Consider the following 26,600-nt stretch of genomic DNA (forward strand, 5'->3'; position numbering starts at 1 on the left):
CCATGGCTTTTAAAAGATGATTATTTCTGGGGCCGGCGCCGTGGCTCACTTGGTTAATCCTCCATCTGCGGCGCTGGCATCCCATATGGGCGCTGGGTTCTAGTCTCAGTGGCTCCTGGCTTCAGATTGGTGCAGCTCCGGCCATTGTGGCCATTTGGGAAGTGAACCAACGGAGGGAAGACCTTTCTCTCTGTCTATAACTTTACCTCTCAAATAAATAAATAAAATCTTCAAAATAAATATAAAAAAAGCTAGTTCGATCAACAGAATTTTTTATTTGAAAATTTTTTATTTGAAAAATAAGATTAATAATAGACATGGAAGTAGAGCAGTCCAAAGTTCCAATTCAGGTCTTCTAGTCATTATCCCAAGAGTATAAAGAAACTCATAATTTTGGTTCCATGTCTTGGTTTATCTCTTTATACAGTAAGAAACATTTCTTCTTCTTTTTTAAAACATTTATTTGAAAGACAGAATTATTGGGAGAGAGGAAGAGACAGCGAAAGAGAGAGAGATCTTCATCCGCTGGTTCACTCCCCAGATGGCCACAACTGCCAGGGCTGAACCAGTCTGAAGCCAGGAGCTGGGAGCTTCATCTGGGTCTCCTACATGGGTGGCAGGGGCCTAAACACTTGGGCCATTTTCTGCTGCCTCCCCAGGCTCATTTGCAGGGAGCTGGATTGTAATCGGAGTAGGCGGAACTTGAGCTGGTGCTTCCTGATGTGGAATGCCAGCATCACAGCTGTGACTATACTGTGCCATAACACCAGCCCCAGGTTTGTCCCTTTGGTAACCATATTGAAAAAAAGAGGAGGAAGGTAGAAAGGGTTACTGAGGAAATATCTTCCCATTCTGGGAAAGCTTAGAATTCTGTTGTTACTTATTTAGCAGAGCAGTTACATTTTACTGTGGTTGTTGGTGAATATGATTGAGCAGGAAGAACTAAAACTGAAAAGATAATATGCATCTTTCCTTTCATCTTTGGGTTTTTGTTGTTGTTATTTTCTAGGAAATCATTGTGAAAATTATAACCAAGAAACTTGGAGAGAAATATCATAAGAAAAAGGGTATTGTTAAGGTGAGAATCTGAGTTTTTTAATAGAATTATTTTTTTAAAAGAAGATAGTGGGGGATCCAGTGAAACTCTTATTCCTTGATAATCAAGTCTAAGTAGCTAAAGCCCTAGTGTTTAAAGTTCTTGAATATTCTATAAAATGAAAGCTTAATTCATAACTGTTGGAAAAATATTCCTTTTCCAACCATAATTTATACTTAACTTTGGTCTGTTTTACTGGAGCAAATAGTATGTATGAAATTTAATTGGCATCTCTTAAAACACTCAGCACCCATGCCTTGCTCTTTGGGACTTTCTCAAGTTTTCCTGAGAGACCACCTTTTTTTAGCTCTCAGGCTGTTCTGACTGAGTCCTTTTTCTTCTGTTGCCTTTCCTAAATGCTGTTTCTTTCTAGCACCCAGATTTGTATGTGCATAAATTACCCTTTGCCAACTTAGAGCGAGACAAAGCTACCCCTCTTGCTAGATTTCTTAATTTCTTAGTCCAAAATCAACAGTCTTTTATTTATTTCAGATGAAAGCCTTAACTAAACTTTCTTTCTCGAAAGTTTTTTGTTTTTGTTTTTGTTTTTTTTTTTCCTAATGTGTTTATTTGAAAGAGCAACAGAGAGAGAGAAAACGAGGGAGATCTTCCACCTACTGGTTTATTTCCCAAATGGCTGAATCAGCCAGCTCTGAGCCAAGGTAAAACCAGGAGCCAGGACATCCATCCTGTTCTCACATGGGTGGCAGGGCCAAGCATTTGGGCCGTTGTCTGTTGCCTTCCTAGATAGATTAGCGGGTAGCTGGATTGGAAGTAGAGCAGCTGGGACTCAAACTACTAGGACATTCCAGGTGGCAGTTTATCCCTAAGCATCACAATGCTGGCCCCCTTCTCTAGCTTTGAATTGAGGTCTTTGTTAAGAACCGTAGACTGAGAAATACAGTGTCATTCATGGAGGGAGTTCTTACTTTTGGATTGGAATTTTGTTTGCTTTCACCCTTCTAAATGAGTGTTCACCTATTTCTTTTAATATAAAAGTGTTCATTTTACATGACAGGAGGTAATTGACAAGTATACAGCTGTTGTAAAGATGATTGATTCTGGAGACAAGCTGAAACTCGACCAGACTCATTTAGAGACAGTAATTCCAGCACCAGGTAAATCTGTTTGTGGATCCTTTCGCACATTGAGAGCCATTGCATTCTTAAAACCGTGGTTTGTTCACATTACTTGTAGGCTATAGATAGGCTAGCTTTTCAGAGATATTAACTGCCAATATAAATGATCCTCATTTGACATCTGGTTATATAATAGCTTATCAGTCCTCTGATCAGGCTGTTTTGTGGCATGAATAATTTTCCCAACCTACAATACTTTTTTCTTTCTTGAAGCCAAACACAGACATCTTTGGATAAAGTCAATAATATTAGGTTTATTACTAATATATGTCTTACCTAACTGAAATAAAAATAAAAGTCTGTTATTTTGCTCTCCCTTCCTTACTTAACTGTCTTTGCTATTTGAGTTCTACTTACCCATCTCTAAGTAAAAACACTCTTTTGGTTAGGTACTGCCTCTGGTTCAAAAGCCCTGGTGGTATCACTGCTGGTGCATTGATGCGGTCAGTCTCCGAACTTCCACTTTTCATATTTTTTCTTCTTTTTCTCCCTAAAAAAAACTCTTCTTAAGAATAGTTTAGAGAGGTTGGCGCCGTGGCATAGCAGGTGAAACCACTGCCTGCAGTGCTGGCCTCCCATATGGGCGCCAGTTTGAGTCCTGGCTGCTCCACTTCCAATCCAGCTTTCTGTTGTGACCTGGAAAGGGAGTGGAAAATGGCCTTGGGCCCCTGCACCTGCATGGGAGACCCGGAAGAAGCTCCAGACTCCTGGCATCAGATCGGCCCAGCTCTGGCCATTTGGCCATTTGGTAAGTGAACCAGTGGATGGAAGACCTTTCTCTCTCTCTCTGCGTCTGCCTCTCTGTAACTCTGCCTTTCAAATAAGTAAATAAATCTTTAAAAAAAAAAAAAAAGAATAAATTAGGAAATTGTTTTCGCTTTATAAAGGTATAATGGATGTACAATAGATCACACACAAATACAAAATACACAGTCTGATAAGTTTTAACCTGTGATGACTCCCTTGAACCCATAACAATCAAGAGAATATATCCCCTCGTTTCTCTGTCTAATCTCCCCCCTCTCTTTCCTCAAGCAGCCATCCATCTGCTTTCTGTCTGTGTAGATTAGTTTGCATTTTTCTAGAAATTTTTAACAGTAAAATCAAACCATGAAAATTTATTTTTGTTATCTTGCTTCTTTCAGCATAATTGTTTTGGATTCCCCCATGTTGTGCATGTGCCTGTCACCGTGTATTGTTCCAGGCAGTATGCCATTTTATTGATATACTGCAGGCTTTTTTTTTTTCATCCAGTCACCTGTTGGGTGTTTGAGTTACTTACCATTTTGTGCTATTAAAAATAAAACTGTGAACATTCATGTACAAGTCTTTGTGTGGATATATGATTTCTTTTCTCTTAGGTAAATACTTAGAATGGCTTAGTCTATGGCAGCATAAGTTTAAATATTTTTTAAGCTGCCATGCCAGCTTATGAATTTTAAAAAGAGATAAAATAAGCCAGATTTTCTCTTATTACTTGTGGACTCTGAATATTTTCTCCAAGGACCTTATTCTCCTTGCTTTCTAAAATTAAAATCTATTCCTTTAATATAAATGAGGACTCTTTTTAAAAAAAAAAAAAGATTTGTTTATTTGTTTGAGAGGCATAGGTACAGAGAGAGAGAGGGAGGAAGAGAGAGAGAGAGAGAGAGAGAGGTCTTCTTTCCACTGGTTCACTCCCCAAATAACAGCAACACCTGGAGCTGGGCCCATCCAAAGCAGGAACCAGGAGCTCCTTCCGGTCTCCCACATGGATGCAGGGGCCCAAGGACTTGGGTCATCTTCCACTGCTTTCCCAGGAGCATTAACGGGGAGCTGGATCAGAAGTAGATCATTCAGGACTTGAATCGGCACTCACATAGGATGCTGGTGCCACAGGTGGAGGGTTAACCTACCATACCATAGCGCTGGCCCCAAATGAGGACTCTTTTAATGTTAGAATAGCCAACATCCACACTGTGCTTTAGAATCCTGCAGCTCTTATGTGAGCAAGAACTTCTAAAGGAAGGGGTTTTTTCATTCATTTGGTGTAACAAGGTAGAGGGGAAAAGGACATCTTCATATTAAGTTTTGTATTCTTTTCTGTTGTAGGAAAAAAAATTCTGGTTTTAAATGGAGGCTACAGAGGAAATGAAGGGATCCTGGAATCCATCAATGAAAAGACTTTTTCAGCTACTATTGTCATTGAAACAGTAAGTGTTTACACAAAGACAGAAAGTTCAAAATGCTTTAAAAAAGTGCCGGAGTTCTTTTACTGGCTTGATCTTTGTTTTATTTTAGAGTTTGGATGTTTGGTTTGCCTCCTCTCCTGTTTGGAAATCTGTACTCTGTAAGCCGACTACCTACATTTACCATTGCTAAACTATTTTATGTTCTGATTACAAAAATGCATACTCAATGTATAACATCTAAACAGCATAATCTGATATAAATAATTCTAAAAATTGCCCTTATTGCCCAAGGCCAGTGATAATCCTCTTTAATATCTCTTTCTTTCTAGCCTTTATACAATATATGTAATTTTGTGTGCTGGCCTTTTTTATTTAATTTCATAGCTAATATAGAACTCAATTTGGCAGAAGAAAATTAATGGAGGAAGTATAGTTAATGGGAAAGGATCCACAGAGATCAACTTTTTTTCTTTTTAATATTCTCTCTGCTTAAAGGGATTTAAAGTGGCAGAGGTCAGTAAAATAATTAAAGAATTCTGACATAAATGAAATCATTTATTGATTTAGAATTGATAGTTCATCTGTGAGTGAGGCCCAAAGTGTCTTCATAGGGGGAAATACTCTTCTTACAACTCTGAATTACTGTTCTACATATCTTCATTACCCTAAATGAAAGATTTTCTCATCTCAAGTACAGTTTTAGTCTTTGCAGGGGGAATGAGAGCCCTTGGGAGAGATTAATTAAAGTTTAGACTGTTTCCATGAAATCACCCACTCTTGCCATATTTTATGTGCTTTCTTAGAGAGTTCATTTCCCCTAAACCTTGTTATGGACTTGTTTGAGAATATAAGTCTAAGAAAGGTTTTCTAGAAAAGCCACTTAGGTCCTTATTTGAGAGAATTTACACTTAAGTGAATTACAAAAAAAAAAAAAAAACTTTGTTTCTGACTACTTAAAAACCATCACTAATAAACTGTAGGGGGAAAAAAGGAAAAGGGAATCTCACCTGGCACTGAGAAATGTTTCTGACGCAATCAAGAGATGAATTCATTTGGAAAACTCCGATTTTCTCTGACACGGTACAGGGTGTTGGGAGAACTCCCTCATGTTTACTTCACATATTGATTGGCCTTCACTCTCTAATTTCATAATATTATCTACCAAGTACAGGTCCCACTTTATGTTTTCATCTAAGCTGGAAACAAAAGACAACCAATCCCTGTTGAGCAGATATTAGATCCTATACTTTAGTAGAACCAAAGAATAGCTTTGGTTCACAGTTTGTATGATTTTCAAGAGCTAATTTCATACTCTTAGTAAACTCACAGTTCTATCTTCCTTCCTAATTCTTTAATTGCTTACAAGGCTGTCTTGAGGTAGAACCCATGAATAGAGACACATAAAAAGCCTTTCAGGTTGATTGTAAAGCAACATGTATTTCTGGAAGAGAAAATTCACCTCCTAATATGGTGTGTGTGTGTGTGTCTTTCTCCCTCTTTCTTCCCCTCTTTCTCTCCCTCTCTCTCCCCATCTCTTTTTGAGCCTGCTTCTGTTTAAAACAAAGAAATCTGTATGTGCGTATTTCTGTATGTCTATCATGTCCTCATCTTTGATTGACTCGAACTTTTCAAGTGGTTTCTCTTATTTTTGTTATTTTTGGTGTCTTAACTTTCATGTCAGCTGTCATCATATTTGAGATTTACACATTTATTAAGCAAATTTTTAATAGCTAATAAATTGTTCCAAAACAGCCTCAACCTTTTAGCTATTTGACTGTTGAACCCAGATGTCTAGCTCCTTTTGTATTCTCCAGATTCATAGCTCTTATCAGAGAGTGTAATTGATTTTGCACCTTCAAGTGCAGTGAAAACTTCAGCCGGGTCATACTTTATGTGGGAATTTATTTCCAAGTATGGCGTTTAATACAGCAGTTTTAAGGAAAGTTATGATTCTTAGGTTTCAAAATAAAATTTCAGTCTGAGGTTGGAGACCTCTCCCTCTTCCTCATCAAACTTGCTAATTAGAAAATTGGTGCGTTCATGCTCATTAAGTCCCAGTTACTGTCCTGAGCACCTTTATTGCCACTACTCTTATCCTAACCAGGAATAATGGGGCACAGAGGAGATTAGCAGAGAGAAGTTAAGTCACTTACTGAGGGTGGGGTTTGAACTTGGGCTGTCCCGGTCCTGAGCCCATGTTCTTACCTTCTGTGGTGCCAGCTATGATCCACTTTTGTGATAGATACTGCCCATTAATCATTTTCCCCTTTCCTTTTTTTGAATATGAATAGAAGAAAAAAATATATATTTAAAATTGGAATCATTTTCTGTAGTACAGATCACATAGACAATCACCGCTGAAGTGGACAAACGTGTTTGAATACCTGTATTGCTTACAGTATGGATATTACCCATGCGCCCCAAATGGATAATGGCACAAATACTACATTTCCCACTCTTAAAATATGAAATGAATATGAGATGACAGTATGGCTGGGCCATTGTTTCTGTGGCCCTGCTTAACCACAAGGGGAACTGGGAAATGTAGCTATCTACCCTGTCAACAGAGAGGAGACCCAGCAAGGTTGCACTGAGGTATCCAATGATAACACGTTTCATTAGCATATGGAAATGTTAGTTACCGTAATGGTATTTTAGGAATGTGGAAAAGGTAAATTTGTATCCCTAAGTGTAGCATCATTTTCTTATCTTTTAAAAAGCTACAGATGTATTTTTAATCTTTTCTCAAATTATTGTCATTTATAGGGACCTTTAAAAGGACGAAGAGTTGAAGGAATTCAGTATGAAGACATTTCCAAACTTGCCTGAGTTTGAAAATTTGTTAACAACACATTAAAATCCTAGAACATCAAATTGGTGTTTGCCAAGGCGTTATGAGAACTCTACTGTGTTAGGGTGTTTCTTTTGTACAAAGCAAATGAATCTATTTAAATGTTACTATATGAGGTGAGCATTTCACCTAGTGGTTAAGTTGGGAGGCAGCACGTAATGGCTCCAGAGTTGGGTCCTTGCCACCGGTGAGGGAGACCTAGGCTGTGGTCCTGGCTCCTGGCTTTGACCCATCCAGCCCTAGTTGTTCGAGTCATTCAGGGAGTGAACCAGCAAATGGGAGCTCTCTGTCTCTCTGCCTCATAAATTAATTAATTAAAAATATAACTGTATACTTGTTTAGCTAAACTTAATGGAAAAATTAATTATGTCTCATGTACTATCTGAAGTGTCATTTTACCCTTGTTATTTTTTGTTCCTTTGTAATATTTCCTTGAGATTTTTAAATTCTCATTGAAGAATGTTATTGTAAAGCATTGTATATAAGACAATTTAGACTCATAATTGAAATCTTTCATGTATTCTAAATTTATATTTTTAGTAAAGTTTAATTATAATTAAAATTTTCAAACTATAGATATAAAGCAGCTTTATTGCCATTTAATTCACACATTACACAATTCACTAATTTAAAGTATACAGTTGAGTAATTTTCAGCATATTTACAGAGTTGTGTGATGATTTCAGCTAATTGTTGAGAATATTTTCATTTCGCCACACAGAAACCTTTTACACAGTTAATCCCTATTCTACACCCCAGACCCTACTAATCTACTTTCTATCTCTATGGTTTACCTCTTCTGGACATTTTATATAAATGGAATAAAACAACATATAGCCTTTTATGACTGGCTTCTTATACTTAGCCTAATGTTCTCACATGTATCATTGTGTTATAGAAGTACTTCATTTCACTTTATTGCCAAATACTGTTCCATTGTATGGATATACCACATTTTGTTTATCCATTCATCAGTTGGTAGAATTCCACTTTTCAGCTATTATGAATAATGTTGCTGTGATATTCACGTAGAAGGTTTTGTGTGGACATACACTTCAATTCATAAGAGCAGAGTTGCTGAGTCATAACTCATGTTACACCATGTTTAATATTTTGTGAAATTCTTTTTTCCAAAGTAGTTGCATCATTTTACAATCCCACCAGCAATATTGAAATGTACATTTTTTAAATCAATAAAGAGAGGAAACACATTATTTTGGGTTGCCAAAGACATGAAACCCACCTCATCCTTTTTTTATATTTCCCTACCCTATAAATTTATACAAGCTGAATATCCTTTATCTGAAATCTTTGGGACCAGAAGTGTTTCAGATTTCAGTTTTTAAAATTCTAGAATATTTGCATAGACTACCATTTGAGCCTCCCTAGTCTGAAAATGGTGCTCAAAAAGTTTCAAAATTTGGGATATTTGGGGTTTTGGAGCATTGCAGGTTAGGGCTGCTCAACCTGTGGTTCATGTAACTGAAAAGGAGCAGACCCTGGCTGCTCTCTGCATCTCTGGCCTCCTCGGTGTTGGCTGCATTTTTAGACACTCTCAGAACAGGAAGATGACTCCCAGCCTGTCCAGATTTGCATCTTACCCTATATTCAAAAGACTGTCTTCTATAACACTTCAAACAAAAGGCCCAAAATTGACTCTTAAGGGATCACACCTGGACAAGTCACTGAAGAAAAGGATGGAATTGGCTGATTAGCCAGACCAGTCATATCCTTGGGCCTCCATCTCACTTGGACTAGGAGTGGGGGAAGAATGGTATCTTCTGTTGTCAAAAGATGGGAGAGGCCGGCGCCGCGGCTCAATAGGCTAATCCTCCACCTAGCGGCACCGGCACACCGGGTTCTAGTCCCGGTCAGGGCACTGGATTCTGTCCCAGTTGCCCCTCTTCCAGGCCAGCTCTCTGCTGTGGCCAGGGAGTGCAGTGGAGGATGGCCCAAGTGCTTGGGCCCTGCACCCCGTGGGAGACCGGGAGAAGCACCTGGCTCCTGCCTTCGGATCAGCGCGGTGTGCCGGCTGCGGCGGCCATTGGAGGGTGAACCAACGGCAAAGGAAGACCTTTCTCTCTGTCTCTCACTGTGTCCACTTTGCCTGTCAAAAAAAAAAAAAAAAAAAAAAAAAAGATGGGAGAATATATGCTGGTGCTGGTAGCGGGAACAGAAGAAGCTTATAAGAAATAAAGTGATTTTTGACCTGCACTGTGGCATAATGGGTAAAGCCACCACCTGCATTGCTGACATCCCACATGGGTGCCGGTTCAAGTCCGGCTGATCCACTTCTGAACCAGCCTCCTGCTAATGCACTTTGGAAAGCAGCAAGAGATGGCCTGAGTGCTAGGGCCCTTGGACCCTTGCACCCACATGGGAGACCTGAAAGAAGCTCTTGGTTCCTGGCTGTGGTCTGGCCCAGCCCTGGTTATTGTTGTCATTTGGGGAGTGAACCAGCAGGTAGAAGATTCTCTCTCTCTCCTCTTTAACTCTTTTAAATAAATAAATCTTTAAAAAGAAATATCATGTTGTCAGTAGCTTTATAAGAAATGTCTTTCAGGGAGGAATTAAGGTTCTTCAAAATAACTTGCCAGCATAGTATCATGGAAAGAATACTGACTGGGTTTTGGATTATGGCAGATTTTAGAATGAATTTTGGCCATTGGATTTACCAGCTTTATAATCCTGGCAAGTTGGTGTTCTTGGATTTTAATATTTTAATGTGTAAATTATCAAAACCTGATGTGTCCCTGTAAGGTATTAATAAAAGGCAGTGAGTGGTGATGTCACTAAATGAAACCTAGTGTTTGAGACATGCCCTAGTGTAAATCTAGCCTGAAGAATTTTCCTAAGGAGAATGAGTCGTTGACAACAGTGTGAAGAAGTTTGGCAAATTACATGTGCCACCCCCCAAATCTGCAAGTTTGGAATCAACTCTGGTTTTCTTTGTAGAAAATGTTTTCTGGGAGGGCATTGTGATGCAGTGCTACAGACGCTGCTTTGGACACCTGTGTTCCCTACTGAAGTGCCTGGGTCCAGATCCCTCCACTGCTTCAATCCAGCTTCCTACTAATGCAGACGCTGGGAGGCACCAGGTCTCGGCACAAGCACTTGGGTCCCTACCACCCGTGGAAGCCCGATGCAGTTCTGGATTCCCAGCTTCAACCTGACCAAACCTGGGCTAATGTGGACATCTGGGGAGTGAACCAACACATGGAAGATTGTCTCTCTTACCTCTATTTCAAATGAATAAAACCAAAACTTAAACATTTTATCCCTGTGTTTCACGTTTAATTATTTTCCCAATATCTTCCTGAAAGGTTAACTCCCCAAGTGGCCACAACAGCTTGGGCTGGACCAGGCTGAAGCCAGGAGCCAGGAGCTTCTTTCAGGTCTTCCATGTGGGTCCAAGGGCCATTTGCTGCTGCTTTCCCAGGTGCATTAGCAGGGAGCTGCCCTGTGAAAGTATTCTATTCATCCCCTAATTTTGTCTGCCATCCACAGTTTGGCCTTTCCCAGAATGTCATAGTTGACAGCCTATAGTATGTAACCTTTACAGACTAATTTTTTAAAAGATTTATTTATTTATTTGAAAGTCAGAGTTAAACAGAAAGAAGGAGAGGCAGAGAAAGAGAGAGGGCTTCCATCCTCTGGTTCACTCCCCAAATAGCCCCAACAGCCAGAGCCGTGCCAATCCGAAGCCAGGAGCCTGTAGCTTCTTCCGGGTCTCCCACGTGGGTGCAGGGACCCACGCACTTGGGCCATCTTCTGTCACTTTCCCGGGCCACAGCAGAGAGCTGGATCGGAAGTGGAGCAGCCGGGACTCAAACCGGCGCCCTTATGGGATGCTGGGACTGCAGGCGGTGCCTTTACCAGCTAAGCCACAGCGCCGGCCCCAGCTTATTCTTAATGCTGAATAATATTCCACTGTCTGGATGTAGCACAATTTATCCACTCAGCTCCTAAAGGATGCCTTGGTTGCTTCCAGGTTTTGACATTTAATAAATAAAGCAGCTATAAACATCTGTGTGCAGCTTTGCATCTCATTTAGGTAAATAGCAAGGAGTCTGATGGCTGGATTATATGATAAGAGTGTTTTGTATTTCATGAGACTACTAAAATGTCTTCCCAAGTGGCTGAATCATTTTGCATTCCTATCAGCCACAAATGTCTTACTGTTGCTGTACATTCTCATCAGCATTTGGTGGTACTGGTGTTCTGGATGATGACAACGCATGTGGTGATACCCCACTGTTCTAATTTGCAGTCCTTAGTGACATATGATATTGAGGATCTTTGTATATGCTTGTTTGGGATCTGTACATCTTTGGTCAGATGGCTTTTCAGGTCTTTTGCCTGTCCTAAATTAGGGCATTCATTTTCTTATTGTTGAGTTTTAAGTGTTCTTTATATATTTTGGATAACAGTCTTTTGAAAGGTGTTTTCTCCTAGGCTGTGACTTCTCATTCTCTCTCTCTCTTTGAAAGTTATTCTGTCTCTTCATCTTGCTTGAGGTCATATCAGATTCTTGTATTCATGTCCTGGAAGACCAAATTCTCCAAGTTTTCTTTCTTGGAATGCCATGGGATCCTGTTATTTTTTTTTCCCCCCTTTGCCTTCTGGCATCTGCTTCTAACAGCCTATCAGTTTTTCCTGACATGGCTGAGTCACATTCTTTCAGCAGACACTGACTGAGAGCTTCCAATATGTAAGTCACTCCATTGGATGCTGGGGATACAACAGTGAGAAACAGCCACAGACGCAAGGTGTGTGTTGCGTATCAGTTAGCACCGTTCCATACATTCAAATGAAAAGAGAGATCAATGAGGAGAATCTTGATAATCTGGAGCAGCTCATTAAAAATCTGCCTTGGGGGCCAGTGCTGTGGCATAGCCGGTAAAGGCACCGCCTGCACTGCCGGCATCCCATATGGCACCGGTTCGAGTTCTGGCAGCTCCACTTCCCATCCAGCTCTCTGCTATGGCCTGGGAAAGCAGTAGAAGATGGCCCAAGTCCTTGGGCTCCTGTACTCGCATGGGAAACCTGGAAGAAGCTCCTGGTTCCTGGCTCCTGGCTTCAGATCAGCTCAGCTCCAGCCATTGCAGCCATCTGGGGAGTGAACCAGCGGAGGGAAGACCTCTCTCTCTCTGACTCTCTGTAACTCTGCCTTTCAAGTAAATAAATAAATAAATCTTTAAAAAAAAACTACATTACCCCTGATAGGCCTAAGAGACCATTAACTGATAACAGGATACACCTCAGTATCCAGAGGGCGAATGGAATGAGAGTATTAAGATATGATTCAGCCATGTCGTAAATTAACCAAGTGATTTTAGAAGTGTTATTTGTATGACTGAATCATTGTACCACTAACGAGAAGCATCTTTGATTTTTCTTTCTCTTATGTGGGTAATTCAGAAAAAATCACCAAAGAGACTTGACCAGAACGATAAAATGTTAAGAAAAATAGTACTAAATAATTATGGCATATAAGCTATAAATTAGCACATCCAGACCACCAAGTGATTTTGCTTTGCTTTTACTGTATCTTTGTAGTCACATCCTTTATAAGACTAAGGCTGGAGAGAAGATGCCACTTAGTGGTATTAAGTGATCCTTTAAAACACGTGAACTAAAGGCTTCCATAGCCTTGGCAACTCATGTCAAGAGCCTCGGGTGGTCACTGACGTCAAAAATAAGAGTGTCAGTTGTTAAATCAACAACAGGAGTCACTGTGCACTTACTCCCCATGTTGGACCTCTATCCTTAATGAGGTGTACTATGAGAATTAATGGTAAAACCTGACTTCAAACAGTACTTTATACTTTGTGTGTCTGTGTGGGTGTAAACAGTGGAAATCTCCACTTAGTATAGAGTTGGTCTTCTGTATATAAAGTCAATTAACAATGAATCTCAATGAAAAATGGAATGGGGGAGGGAGTAGGAGGTGGGATGGGAGTGGGGGTAGGGGGGGAGGGAAGAAACACTATATCCCTAAAAGCTGTACATAGGAAATTTGTATTCATTAAATAAAAATCTTAAAAAAAAATGAAGGAGTTGGACCACAGGATTTCATAGTGCACCTCTGATCAGCTGAGAAAGTCCCACTGCCTTCCAAGGTCTGGGTTAAATAAAGCATTTTGCTATTTAAAAAGAAAAAAAAGCATTTAAAGTGATTTGGGTAACAACTTATACCAAGAGATACTGAATAACTCTCAAATAACTCTAGTTCGTTTTTGATACACATTGAATGAGATGCATTTAAATTCTGTTCATCTGTTTCTTTGGATACAACATTTTTTTTTAAGATTTATTTTATTTATTTGAAAGATAGAATTACATAGAGAGGTCTTCCATCCGCTGGTTCACTCCCCAGATGGCCGCAACGGCCGGAGCTGTGTGGATCCGAAGCCAGAAGCCAGGAGCTTCTTCTGGGTCTCCCACATGGGTGCAGAGGCCCAAGGACTTGGGCCATCTTCTACTGCTTTCCCAGGCCATAGCTGAGAGCTGGATTAGAAGAGGAGCAGCCAGAACTAGAACCAGCACCCATATGGGATGCCTGCGCTTCAGGCCAGGGCGTTAACCCACTATGCCACAGCACCAGCCCCAACATTTCCAACTCTAAGAAAACTTGTTTAGTTTTCAGTAATTTAAAAATAAGTCTTAACTTATGATCAGAGTATGATCTGAACCAAGAATATGATTTTTCTCCAACATAAATTTTACATTTTTCTGACAATAAGACTTGGATGTTTGAGTTAATGGCAATTATGTAGATTGATACTTAAGCTTTGAAAATAGGTTACATTTATCCTTTTATTATTATTTTTAAAGATTTATTTATTTATTTATTTTTTTCGGTGATATCTTCTTATTTTATTCAATCCATCCCAAAAAGGAGTCACCTTGTTTGAAATCTGTGTTTCTTGTTCAGTTGCTTTATCATGGGGAATGACTAAGACTTAATCTTAATAGGTCCATATTCTTCAGCATTTCCAACCCAGTGGAGTACCAATGAAAGCGGATAATTTTACAAAGTAGCTATACACTCTGTTATAACACCATTCCAGTGCAGAACTGGTTTGCTTCGTACAACTCAAGTCCAAAAACTTTCTTTACTCGTTTTCTCTCCACTCACTTACTAATAACTCATTCCTTCTATTAATCTCTCATCATATTCTCTTTGATCACACACATAATTTTCTGGAACGAAGATTCCTGTGTTTCAATATGCTTCAAAAATATTATTCTTCCTCCTTTCTGGATGTAAATCAGAACCCTAGGATGCTGGCACATTTTCATGGAAGAGGTGAAAGTCGCAATTTGACATGTCCATGTTCCTGTCTGAGCATATGCCATGCTTGTGCCTTCTATGACTCAAGGGCAAGCTTCCTTTAGCTTTCAATAATATATAAAGTGTAGAAAAAAGAAAAAAAAAGGATTAGCTCAGAATATCCATTAAAATAATGCATACTGGAGGGCTGGTAAAGTATAATATTACTCCTGAGATTTCTACATATCCAAAATTCCCCCATGTTAGGTCAAAATTTCCTATTGAGAATAATGTGCTCTAATGTTCTAAATGAGGCACACTGACTGGATTTCAGAAAGTCACTTAGATTTATTGATTTATTTGAAAAGCAGAGTTAGAGAGAGAGAGAGAGAGAGAGAGAGAGAAAGGCTAAGATAGATAAATCTTCCTTCTGCTGGTTCACTCCCCAAATGGCCACAATGACCAGGGCTGGGCCAGGCCAAAGCCAGGAGTCAGGAACTTCTTCTGGATCTCCCACTTGAGTACAGGGGTCCAAGTGCTTAGGCCATTTTCTGTTGCTTTCCCAGGCATATTAGCAGGGAGCTGGATTGGAAGTGGAGCAGCCAGGTCTCGAACTGGAACCCATTAGGATGTCAGTACTGGAGGCAGTGGTTTTACCTGCTATGCCACAGCACCAGCCTATACATTTATTCTAAAGTTGATTAATACAGCTTACAAACAGCAGCCTTATACTGCCCCAGCTGAGATTTAAATCAAATACCAAAACTCTATACGAAACCCTATACAAAATATCTATAGATATTGACCAACCACTGTTAGCAAGGTGCTCCAAAGAATAAACAAATACAAAATAGGTCATTGTCATTTTTATTTAATTGCTGAAAGGCAGAAACTAATCTGCAGACAAACCACAGAATAATTCCTTCCTTTCCAATTATTCCCATTAATGTATTTCTTTCATTTTAAATCCAAAGTTGATTATTCACTTGTTATTCAAAGATTATAGATTGGGGCCAGCGCTGTGGTGCAGCGGGTTAATGCCCTGGCCTGAAACGCCGGCATCCCATATGGGCGCCAGTTCATGTCCTGGCTGCTCCATTTCCAATGCAGCTCTCTGCTATGGCCTGGGAAAGCAGTAGAGGGTGGCCCAGGTCTTTGGGCCCCTATACCCATGTGAGAGACCCGAAGGAAGCTCCTGGTTCCTGACTTCAGATTGGTGCAGCTCCGGCTGTTGCGGCCAACTGGGGTATGAACCAGCAGATAAAAGACCTCTCTTCTCTCTCTGCCTCTCCTCTCTGTGTAACTCTGACTTTCAAATAAATCTTTAAAAAAAATTATACAGAAGGTAAATTACTGGTCTCAAGAAGGATTCCATGTCAGACAGTTATTATAGGCAATGAATTTCAAAACATCAGCTATTAATAAAATTTATGATAATTCAAATCACGTGTGGATTTGATATTAAATCTAGTTTAATATTTTTATTTTTATTTATTTATGTATTTTTGACAGGCAAAGTTAGTGAGAGAGAGACAGAGAGAAAGGTCTTCCTTCCATTGGTTCACCCCCAAAGTGGCCACTATGGCCAGCGCGCTATGCTGATCTGAAGCCAGGAGCTGGGTACTTCCTCCTGGTCTCTCATGTGGGTACAAGGCCCAAGGACCTGGGCCATCCTCCACTGCCTTCCTGGGCCACAGCAGAGCTGGACTGGAAGAGAAGCAACCAGGACAGAACCGGTGCCCCAACTGGGACTAAAACCCAGAGTACCAGCGCCGCAGGCAGAGGATTAGCCTAGTGAGCCGCGGCGCTGGCCCTAGTTTCATTTTTTAAAGATTTATTTATTTGAAAGAGAGACAGAAAGATCCTCCCTCTGCTGTTTCACTCCTCAGTGTCTGCTATGGCCAGGGCTGGACCAGACTGAAGCCAGGAGACTAGAACTCCATCTAGGTCTCCCATGTGGTTGGCAGGGGCCCAAGCACTTGTGCCATCCTCTGCTGCTTTCCCAGGCACATTGGTAGGGAGCTGGATTGGGTGTGGAACAGCTGGGACTTGAACTGGAGCTCATGTGGGAGGCTGGTGTCCCAGGTGGCAGCTTAACCCCTGCACTACAATGCCAGCCCCTAGTTTACCAAATGTTACAATGCTCTCTCTTTTGCTGAGTTTGCTCAATGTTAAAGTATGTCAGAACTTGCTTGCTGAGATTTTCTGTCTCTATTTTCCTTCACTATTTTTATTTGAATCTTCTCTTTTTTTCCCTCTTTTTGAAAAAAAAATTAAAAAGATTTATTTAAAAGGCAGAGAGAGACAGAGACAGGCAGACAAATTTGCCTCCACTGGTTCACTCCCCAGATGTCAAAATGGGCAGGGCTGCACCAGACCAAAGCCAGCAGCCAGGAGCTTCATCCAGGCCTCCCACAGGGGTGGCAGGAGTCCAAGCACCTGGGTCATCTTCTGCTGCTTTCCCAGGCACATTAACAGGGAGCTGGATGGGAAGTGGAGTAGCCAGAACATGAACTGGTGCCCATACGGGATGCCAGTGTCACAGGCGGCAGCTTTACCCTCTGTACCACAACACCAGACCCTCCATGTACTCCTTAGACCTCCTTTTTTTTTTTAAGCTTAAAATTATATATATTTTTTGAATCTTATTTTCGTATACATTAGAGAAACTACCTGTATTTGGGTCTGTTAATATACATGAAAAATCCTCCTGTGAGGAGGGATACATTTACAGAAATTACAAATTTCTGTTAATGCACAGAATGTAGGTATGTGACAATCAACTAACAATTGGTTAAGTCCTAGTTTTCCCTGCAGATTAAGTTTGCTAAGAGCTGGGGCAGGAGTTTGGCGTAGTGACTGGGACAGCACTTGGACCCCTGCATCCCATCTTGGAAAGCTCCTTGTTTATCTAAAGGTAAAAGTTTTACAGTCACGATTTTTACTGAGTAACAGAATTAGTAACATGAACCCACTTTGGATATTTATGCTGAATATTACCACTTCAAGATTGGTATTTTTGAAATAGGAAATGGAAAAATGTAGTGAAATTTTTTAAAATGTGTCATAGGTGACATTATCTATAGAAGATCAAAACCACGTGACCCTGTCCTTTGCCTGCTGTGCACTGAAGTCCTCTTTAGATTACAGAACTCTTTAATATTTCACAATTAGGTTAGAGAGGCTTACTTTAACAATACAGGTTGGATATTTCCAAAAGAAGGGGGTTCTGCCTGGCATCTAAAGTGAAAAATCTTTTTCACCAAATTTTAGGAAATTTCATGCAGATGTTCCTTAAAAAATTTAAAGTGCAATTTCCCCAATGTATTCCTTTATCCCATTTAAGGAATCGATTTTTAAAGTAAAGTTACCAAAAAGAGCACAGAATTATAATGGACCAGACTTGCACACCTTACCACCCAAATCCACTATATTAATGCAGACTTAATAGAGTCGCCTGATTTCATTTTAAGTTTGCTGTTCATTTATTCTACCTTATAAATGTTATTAGCCTTTTGTTTTGACATGATTTGCTATTTTGTTTTGTAGTAAAGTTTACTTCAAGGTTTAAAGTGGAAATGGGGCCGGCGCCGTGGCTCAATAGGCTAATCCTCCACCTTGCGGCGCCGGCACACCGGGTTCTAGTCCCGGTCGGGGCGCCGGATTCTGTCCCGGTTGCCCCTCTTCCAGGCCAGCTCTCTGCTATGGCCAGGGAGTGCAGTGGAGGATGGCCCAGGTGCTTGGGCCCTGCACCCCATGGGAGACCAGGAAAAGCACCTGGATCCTGGCTCCTGCCAGGATCAGCGCGGTGCGCCGGCTGCAGCGGCGGCCATTGGAGGGTGAACCAGCGGCAAAAAGGAAGACCTTTCTCTCTCTGTCTCTCTCTCTCACTGTCCACTCTGCCTGTCAAAAAAAAAAAAAAAAAAAAAAAAAAAAAAAAAAAAAAATAAAGTGGAAATGGTATCACTCTCAGTAATTCTTCAAATGCAAACAAAATAAAAATTCTCTAAGGCGTGGTAAACACTCTGTTCCAGGTATGCAAATGTTGTGTGAAACTTGACTCAGAGAGGCGGCCTCTAGAGAGGCTTTGAGAATTATGCTTCTAGAATTCAGTTAGCAATGTTAGCATCAGTCATCTGGGGTGACTTTAAGCATAGAAAGAATTTTAGAGTAGCAAAACCTCTGGTGATCTTCGAATAAAGTCATGGAGGCGGGCATTGTGTGGTTGTTAGTGAAGAAGCAGATGCCAACCCCATTGTATTTATGTTATTTGGAGACTGGCTGCGTGAACAGAATGAGGTTGACCACTCTAAGGCCTGCACCATGGACGTCCAGATAATTGGTCAAACAATACTGGGAATGTTTCTGTGAGAATGCTTTTGGATGACTTTCACATTTAAATCAGTGGACTTGAGTGAAGCAGGTTGGCCGTGTTGAGTGGCTTCATCCACTTAGTTGAAGGTCTGAATGGAACAAGAAGGCTGATTTTCTGGAGGACTGCCTTCAGCCTTCGTCAGCAACGTGGGCTCTTCCTGCCTGAGGGTCCTTGAACCGCAGCATCGGCTTTTCCCTGGATTTCCTGTTCTATCGGCCCTCTCTGCAGATTTTGGATTTAACACCCTCCATAATCATGTAAGTCAATCTTTGTAATAAGTCTTCTACTGGATCTTTTCCTCTGGAGAACTCTGACAACCACAGGCTTCATGCACTAAGAAGGGTCTCGGGGCCAACACCATGGAGCACTGTCACTTTGGCAAGGCTACCCCTCCAGATGGGAACAGGGCTTTGTAGTATAAATTTCTCCAAAGCATCAGTGATCAAGTAACTTCCCCTGTTCAGACTCCATGCTCATCAAATTTCCCAGGTAACTTAACAATGTAAAACTGTACTCAGTGTGCAATGTTGAGGAGCTGCCATTCAAACAATAGTGAAATTACCACAGTCTGTGTCAAATCTGGGACTCTGGTCTAGGTACCAGTTTGACTTGCCAAAGCAGCTTTCCTTGCATCTTTTTTTTTTTTTTTTGACAGGCAGAGATAGTGAGAGAGAGAGAGAGACAGAGAGAAAGGTCTTTCTTTGCCGTTGGTTCACCCTCCAATGGCCGCCACGGCTGGCACACTGCGGCCTGCGCACCGTGCTGATCCGAAGGCAGGAGCCAGGTGCTTCTCCTGGTCTCCCATGGGGTGCAGGGCCCAAGCACCTGGGCCATCCTCCACTGCACTCCCTGGCCACAGCAGAGAGCTGGCCTGGAAGAGGGGCAACCGGGAAAGAATCTGGCGCCCAACCGGGACTAGAACCCGGTGTGCCGGCGCCGCTAGGTGGAGGATTAGCCTAGTGAGCCGCGGCACCGGCCTCCTTGCATCATTTTGATAACACACCTTAGCATCTGAAAATGCAACAAAATGCTCACGCTTCCTTGCAAAATATTTATTTCCTTCAAATCTGGGAATAGGCTTTATAAATCACCATGATACCTGGTTTGCTTTTAGTTATCTGAACTAAGGAATGACTACAAAATGGTAGGGGGAATACAGTATCTTTGTACATACAACTTCCAAAACCGTAAAGCTCTAGGGCCGTTTGAGAAAGCTGTAGAGGTGAGGCACAAAGTAATCCTTGTAATGTCCATCGATGAAACCCTTCCCGCTGTTGTGTACAAACCAACAGGGCACGTCGGTTCCGAACACTACATCTGTCCTGTAGTCTTTCTGTAAGCCTCTGCAAGGAAAACGGTAGGTGTGGTGAGCATACACATCAAGGCGTGGCAAGCACGGCACATCTAGAAGCAAGGCACCCCTTTCCGTGGCTATCTTTGTTCCAATTCCACCACCATTTCTGCCTGCCCATCGTCTACCCCAGCTCCCCAGGTCCTGTGAAACATCAGAACCTGGGGCTGGGTGTTGGAGGCACAGAACTAAAAGTATGTCCTCAGATGATTCAAGCCACCCTTGTAGAGGTTGACCCTCATGGACTTTTCTGGCAAGGTGAAGAGCAGTAAATGAATTCGGAAGGTCAGAAGTCAGGAACAGAACTCCTGAGTGTTGTAGGCTAGCCTCATAAAATCATTGAAGAGTGAATCTGAGGTACCTCTTGCCTTCACCTTATGGGCAAGTTTTATTTGAGGGTGATGGCTGCAGGTTTGGAGCAAATTCACACCCCCTACTTGAAGGGCGAGGAAGCCAATAATTTGAAAGAGATCTGGCACACTGACTTTAATGAGCATTAAAAGTCAGTAAGTGCAACTCGATTTAATCTACGCATCATGAGATCTCAGGGTAGATGGAAATAAGGTTGGACATTTGCCTTTTGTCATTACAGTGGGGGAGATGCTCTTCTACCAGCTTCCTGTATTGTTACTGTTATTCATTGGTGCTCACCATTTCTGCTATAGAATGTGCTCACCGCACTCATTGGTAACCTACAGTTCTCTATCTAGTAAACTGATACCCATTGCATGGCATATACACTGAGAACACATGGTTTGAGTTCACAGATCTACTTTTGGGGTGACACTGTAATTTTATGATTAATTATTACTATAATGTTATGACTTAAGTATGTAGAAGCCAATGACATGTCTATATGCAAATAGATTCATTTCTAATTAAGCAAAATTGACTGCTTTGTTAAAACTGTGAAAAGACAAACATACTTTAATATGATATCTAATAAGGCATAGGTAAGACAACTGCAAAAGACTGGAAAAATTATATAGATTTATATAAGAATTTCACATTCAGAATCTTTGTGTCTAAGTTCTCATGTCAAAATCAAGCATATGGATATTATTTTTGTAAGAAAAGCTATACAAAAATACATTTGGTAGATCTGCTCCAAAAAAGAAGGCCTTACATAAAATATGCATTCGTCCTTGAGCTCTGTGGTTCATGGTTATTTTTATGATTCCTTCCTTTGGGGCCAACATTTTCTATTATCCAGTTTGTGGCCCGAGGGCTTCTAATGCATGCAGATGAGTAGAACAGATTATTTAAGGTTGGCATTATTTTTCTGATGCATATGTATGCACTGAGGGTGGACTATCTGAAATGTTCTTGTACAGATATTGAGTATGTGTCTGTTCCCGACAAAGTGTTTCATTTGACAGAGACAGTGCTTAACACAGCCTTTCCTGCTACTCCGTTTTGCTCTGAGTCCAGTCCTAACAGGGGCCTGTTGGATATTGTCTTGTCCATCCAAGGCCTACCTGGTGACAGTCAGTGTGTGTCCTTTCACCTCCATGCTTGCCTCTGGTTTCTTGGGGTCTCTTCCTGGTCTTCCATTGAAGATGCGTACGCTTGGCTCATGCATGAACTGGCCTAGTGAAACAGAATCCAGCCATTTATTTACAAGTAGTCCAAGGTTAAATAAAAAGAAGAGCTCATCACTGAATCCAAGCTACATTTTTTTTTTTTTTTTTTTTTGCATCTCCCTCCTGGATTTCTGAGGGAGCAACCTGTGCCCAGAAGAAAAAGGAAGGGCCAGGGAGGGCGGGGGCCTTCCTGAGATCAAATGCCCTTGTGGACTTTTTTTTGTATACCTGAGGTAGATCTGCTGGATCATCAGTAAACTGACCTCCCTGATGGCTTGGGATGAGACAAGCACCTGGGAACATAGCTCAAGTCATAGGAACAAGCTTTGTGTTGTCAGATGCTTGGGTTTGAACCCTTCTTCCAACGTAAGGAATGGTTGTCCAGGATGTTCTGCTTATCAGCAGAGAAATCCTACACCAGTTCACCTCTCTTCAGTTAGAAAAAAGTGGGGCCAGCGCTGTGGCGTAGCAGGTAAAGCTGCTGCCTGAAGTGTCAGCATCCCATATGAGCGCAAGTTCGAGTCCTGGCTCCTCCACTTCCAGTTCAGCTCTCTGATATGGCTTGGGAAAACAGCGGAAGGTAGCCCAAGTCCTTGGGCCCCTGCCCTTGCATGGGAGACCTAGAAGAAATTCCTGGCTCCTGGCTTCCGATTGGCTCAGCTTTGGCTGTTGCGGCCATCTGGGAAGTAAACCAGTGGTTGGAAGACTCTCTCTCTCTCTCTCTCCCTATCTCTCTCTTTATTTAATAAATAAATAAATAGGTAAATCTTAAAAAAAATATCTTCAGCATACAACTTAAAACGTATCTGGCCGGCGCCGTGGCACACTAGGCTAATCCTCCGCCTGTGGCGCTGGCACCCCGGGGTTCTAGTCCCGGTTGGGGCAACAGATTCTGTCCCAGTTGCTCCTCTTCCAGTCCAGCTCTCTGCTGTGGCCCAGGAGGGCAGTGGAGGATGGCCCAAGTGCTTGGGCCCTGCACCCACATGGGAGACCAGGAGGAAGCACCTGGCTCCTGGCTTCGGATCAGCGCAGTGTCTCTCTCTCTCTCTCTCTCTCTCACTGTCTAACTCTGCCTGTCAAAAAAAAAAAAAAATGTATCTGGCCCTTTTCTTACTTTGCCCAGCTTCGTGATGCTGACATCTGACCTTGGAAAGACCAGTGGTCCTGGCTATTGCATTATCAGTCAGATGTGCTGCTGCATTGGGTCTTCCAACCTCGAGTCCACATTCACCACTTTCCCAACTTCTCACTGCTGTCACGCAATGTTGCTAAAGACCTCTCAACTATGTGGTATTGTTTACACTGCTAATATCCACATGTAAAGCCATTACACAAATAAATGAGCAATATTAAAATTGCCAGATGGTTGAAAGACACTTTACCTATAAGTCCATGTGCGTTGGGAGAAAACTTGCTTGTGGGCGGAATGTAGATCCCCAGAAAGTCTACGTTAATGGGATGCTTCTTCCAAACACGGTGAAGTAAAACAGAAAAGGACAGCTCTTTATTGAGAGTGACAGTCACAGTTTTTTCTTTCTTCACTGAGACAAGCACCCTATTGTGAAAGTCAATGGGATTAAACATTACATGAGTTCCAGAACACACTTTTTTAGAAAGTCACTCTCTTTGTCCCTAAGAATGAGCTCTCCACTCTTCCCAGCTTAATTCCACTCATTTTCTAAGCGCCTTATTGTATTTTTTTGCTGTGCTGTTTTAGCTCCCTGATCTGAGTCTACCATTTATGTGTTTGCAAACAATCAATGTACAGACCCTATTTGAGAAGATACTATGCTTAAGGCATGATTGGAATGCACTCCCTGATGTGACATAGGCTGTGGATTTTAGTTGATGGACTTAGTCATTGACACAACACGTACCTAACGAGTACTGAGTGTCACGCACTAGGCCAGTCACTGAAACAAACGTACAGGGACCCAAAGGTGTAGTTCCTACAGCTAAGAGCAGGGTCATGGGTAGAAACCGTTTTCCTGAACCTTGGCTTCCTGACATTTAAAATGATGATTTTTAAGTTCTGTGTTGTTGAGGATGTCAGGATGTATTCTTACAGTCGTGTAAGGACAAGTAAGTCAAGGACAGGCTGGGATTCTCACGGAGTAACACTTGCCTCTGATACGCCACGTGGGCTGTGTCAAACCAGGACAGGATGGATGTATGAGAGCCGCGGCTCAGGGTGATGGTCTCGGTGGTGATTTCTATTTTCGTGTCTTCACTTCGTATATAAAATCCCAGTGTTCCAAAATACGTATGTAGTTTTCCTTTCTGGGGCTTCTTGGCACCGATAAGCTGGCCGTTGACTGAAACCCCTACCAAAAAAATAAAAATATTTTTCTCTCTTGGGTGTCATTTTTTGGTATGGGTGGACACAGTGATTCAAATATCTAAAACTTGATAAAATGAGAATGATTATGATTTTGCTTCAGAATATACACACTTTTTAATAACTGTCACAGCTGATGTATTTTGTTATGGTTTAGGTTAATTATATCACAATGAGATCAGTTCATACTCAGGGTATGTGTTTTGAACTATAATTATTCAAAATATTTAGGAATACACTTATGATTAATTTATCACTAATTATGAGAGTTTGAAAAATGCAGAATCCTATTAAGGTGAGAAAGAAAGAAATCTCAGTGAGGGGAGGCGTCACAGTTATCTAACGATCGGAGTCACCTGTAATTTACCTGATTCCGGATCAGAAACCAGGTTGAGGATTTTTCCAGGTTCTGAGTCAATATTGAAGCAGATGTTCTCTTGACTTTTTGGCAGGTAAATGATGAAATGTGGGTCATTTTCAACTGGAAATATACAAGGAAAAGGAAAACAAAGAAAATCAGAAGAAAGGAGCTTGCTAACAGTATTTTATCACTAAATACCTTTCATTTACTCAGAACAAATATTTATTGTGTTTTACTTTATGTTAGGTGGTGTTAGGGACCAGTGGTTCATATTCCAGTCTCTTCATCACAGAGCCTCCTCCAGAGCTTTATGTTATTCTACAAAGACAATGAATATTCATCCTGTAGCTATCACATATGTAGTAGGCTAGATGCTAGAGACGCTAGAGATAAAAAATGAATACAAACCAAAAAATAAAAAACACACACAGCTATATAAGGAAATACACACATGGATGTGTATCTAAGCAGAGGTAAGGGAAGTTGCCAAAGAAAAGTAAAAAAAATATTATTATTGTTGGCATACAGACCAATATTAATCAATTCCAAGGGCAGCCAAGAATCAGGCTAAGGCCAAGGAACTGCTGCTTTGTTTTTTGGACATCTTTATCCTGCGGGATCATTCCTAGTCCCTCCCCCTGCCCAACATCCTCTCCCAATTAACCATTTAACAGATATTTGGTGAGGGGATAAAAACCTTGTGCAAAACACCATCTTAGGCAATGTTTGGTGCAGGTATAAAGGAAGTCATGATCTGCACAGTCAAAAGGGCCAACACAACCACTAATGTAAGGTTGAATGACGTCAATGGTGCAATAATGACCCAAGTGAAATGTTGTGAGATTGAGGAGAGTTGGCTAGCTTCCCTCTTGGGCAAACGCAGCAAGGCTGTGTGAGGGGTTTGGCTTTGAACTAAGTCTTGAAAGTAGGAGAAGAAAGACAAAAGATTAAAGATTGTATTCTATGTAGACAGAACAAGAACAGTATGGAGGCAGAACACTGGATAGTTTGTTTAGAAAGTAAATGCAGGGGCCGGCACTATGGCACAGCAGGTTAATGCCCTGGCCTGAAGCACTGGCATCCCATATGGGCGCCGGGTTCGAGAGCCGGCTTCTCCACTTCCGATCCAGCTCCCTGCTATGGCCTGGGAAAGCAGCGGAAGATGGCCCAAATCCTTGGGCCCCTGCAACCCACATGGGAGACCTGGAAGAAGCTCCTGGCTCCTGGCTTCGGATCGGCACAGCTCTGGCCGTTGCGGCCAATTGGGGAGTGAACCAGCAGATGGAAGACCTCTCTCTCTCTGCCTCTCCTCTCTCTCTGTAACTCTCACTTCCAAATAAATAAATAAATCTTAAAAAAAAAAAAAAAAGGAAAGTAAAGTAAATGCAGCCAGAGGACAGATTCGTGAAGAAAGTAGAAAAAGACTAAAACTGTGGATTGTATCCAGGGGAGATGCGGTGGGAGAGAGGAGGAGTGATTGTGCAAAGGTTACCACTAATGAAATAGAGAAGTCACTTTTGGCCCACAAATAATAACTGTAGAGCTCAGCCCTAGAATTGAGATGAAGCGACATAGAATAACTCTTCCAGTTCTGACTAAGGTTTCTATTACAGTGTTGGGTGCGTGGTGGATGCACTGTTGAGAAATCAGTTCTGAGAACTGCATGACAGAGGAATCTATATTCCAGCAGCCTGGAGTGCAGCACGTTTCTAGGAATGGCACGAGAGCTACTTTTCTATTTACATTTCAAAAACTCAAGTGCAGCTCAGCTTCTGACCTTTCTAAAGGAGGAGGGACATGCTCTCTCTTTGTTGAAACTGACTCCATTCCAATAACAAGAAGGGAGAGGTAAGTGTGCATAGGGGGTGTGTGTGTGTGTGTGTGTGTGTGTGTGTTTCCTCCACAGGGCTAGCCAATTGCCAGGCAGCTGTGATCTCTGGATGAAGGCAGTACCGGAGGAGCTGGGGCATGGATGGATGCTGTCTCTCCCACTTACGTGGCTCCTCTGTCTCATTGCTTGACAGAAAAGAGGCCAGTGAGATTGACAAGAGGAGGGCAA

At 41.5% G+C, this 26,600-nt stretch overlaps 2 protein-coding genes across 10 annotated transcripts in view; one reads left to right on the top strand and one right to left on the bottom strand.

Moving 5' to 3' along the window:
- Positions 1–8,101, top strand: part of KIN (Kin17 DNA and RNA binding protein) — a 39,613-nt gene extending 31,512 nt beyond the window's left edge. For 4 of the 8 annotated variants that reach the window (XM_002717311.6, XM_070055766.2, XM_070055764.2 and 1 more), the window contains 4 exons: positions 1,010–1,078; positions 2,115–2,214; positions 4,327–4,427; positions 7,173–8,101. In XM_002717311.6, coding sequence (XP_002717357.1) covers positions 1,010–1,078; positions 2,115–2,214; positions 4,327–4,427; positions 7,173–7,235 — 333 coding nt within the window. In that variant the 3' untranslated portion in view covers positions 7,236–8,101. Of the gene's footprint in view, positions 1–1,009; positions 1,079–2,114; positions 2,215–4,326; positions 4,428–4,515; positions 4,565–7,172 lie in introns of all 8 variants that reach the window. The other 4 variants (XM_070055765.2, XM_017347659.4, XM_070055762.2 and 1 more) reach the window with 2 other exon arrangements.
- An 11,844-nt stretch (positions 8,102–19,945) lies between these two features.
- The window catches only part of ITIH2 (inter-alpha-trypsin inhibitor heavy chain 2), a 43,721-nt gene continuing 37,066 nt past the window's right edge, over positions 19,946–26,600 (bottom strand). For both annotated transcript variants that reach the window (XM_008268046.5, NM_001082647.2), the window contains 5 exon segments: positions 24,548–24,661; positions 23,968–24,166; positions 23,225–23,397; positions 21,738–21,849; positions 19,946–20,251 (listed from right to left, as the gene is read on the bottom strand). In XM_008268046.5, the coding sequence (XP_008266268.3) occupies positions 20,104–20,251; positions 21,738–21,849; positions 23,225–23,397; positions 23,968–24,166; positions 24,548–24,661 (746 nt within the window). In that variant the 3' untranslated portion in view covers positions 19,946–20,103.

Source organism: Oryctolagus cuniculus, chromosome 13, assembly GCF_051225735.1.
Source record: "Oryctolagus cuniculus isolate XC-2025 breed Fujian yellow rabbit chromosome 13, ASM5122573v1, whole genome shotgun sequence".
Taxonomy (NCBI): domain Eukaryota; kingdom Metazoa; phylum Chordata; class Mammalia; order Lagomorpha; family Leporidae; genus Oryctolagus; species Oryctolagus cuniculus.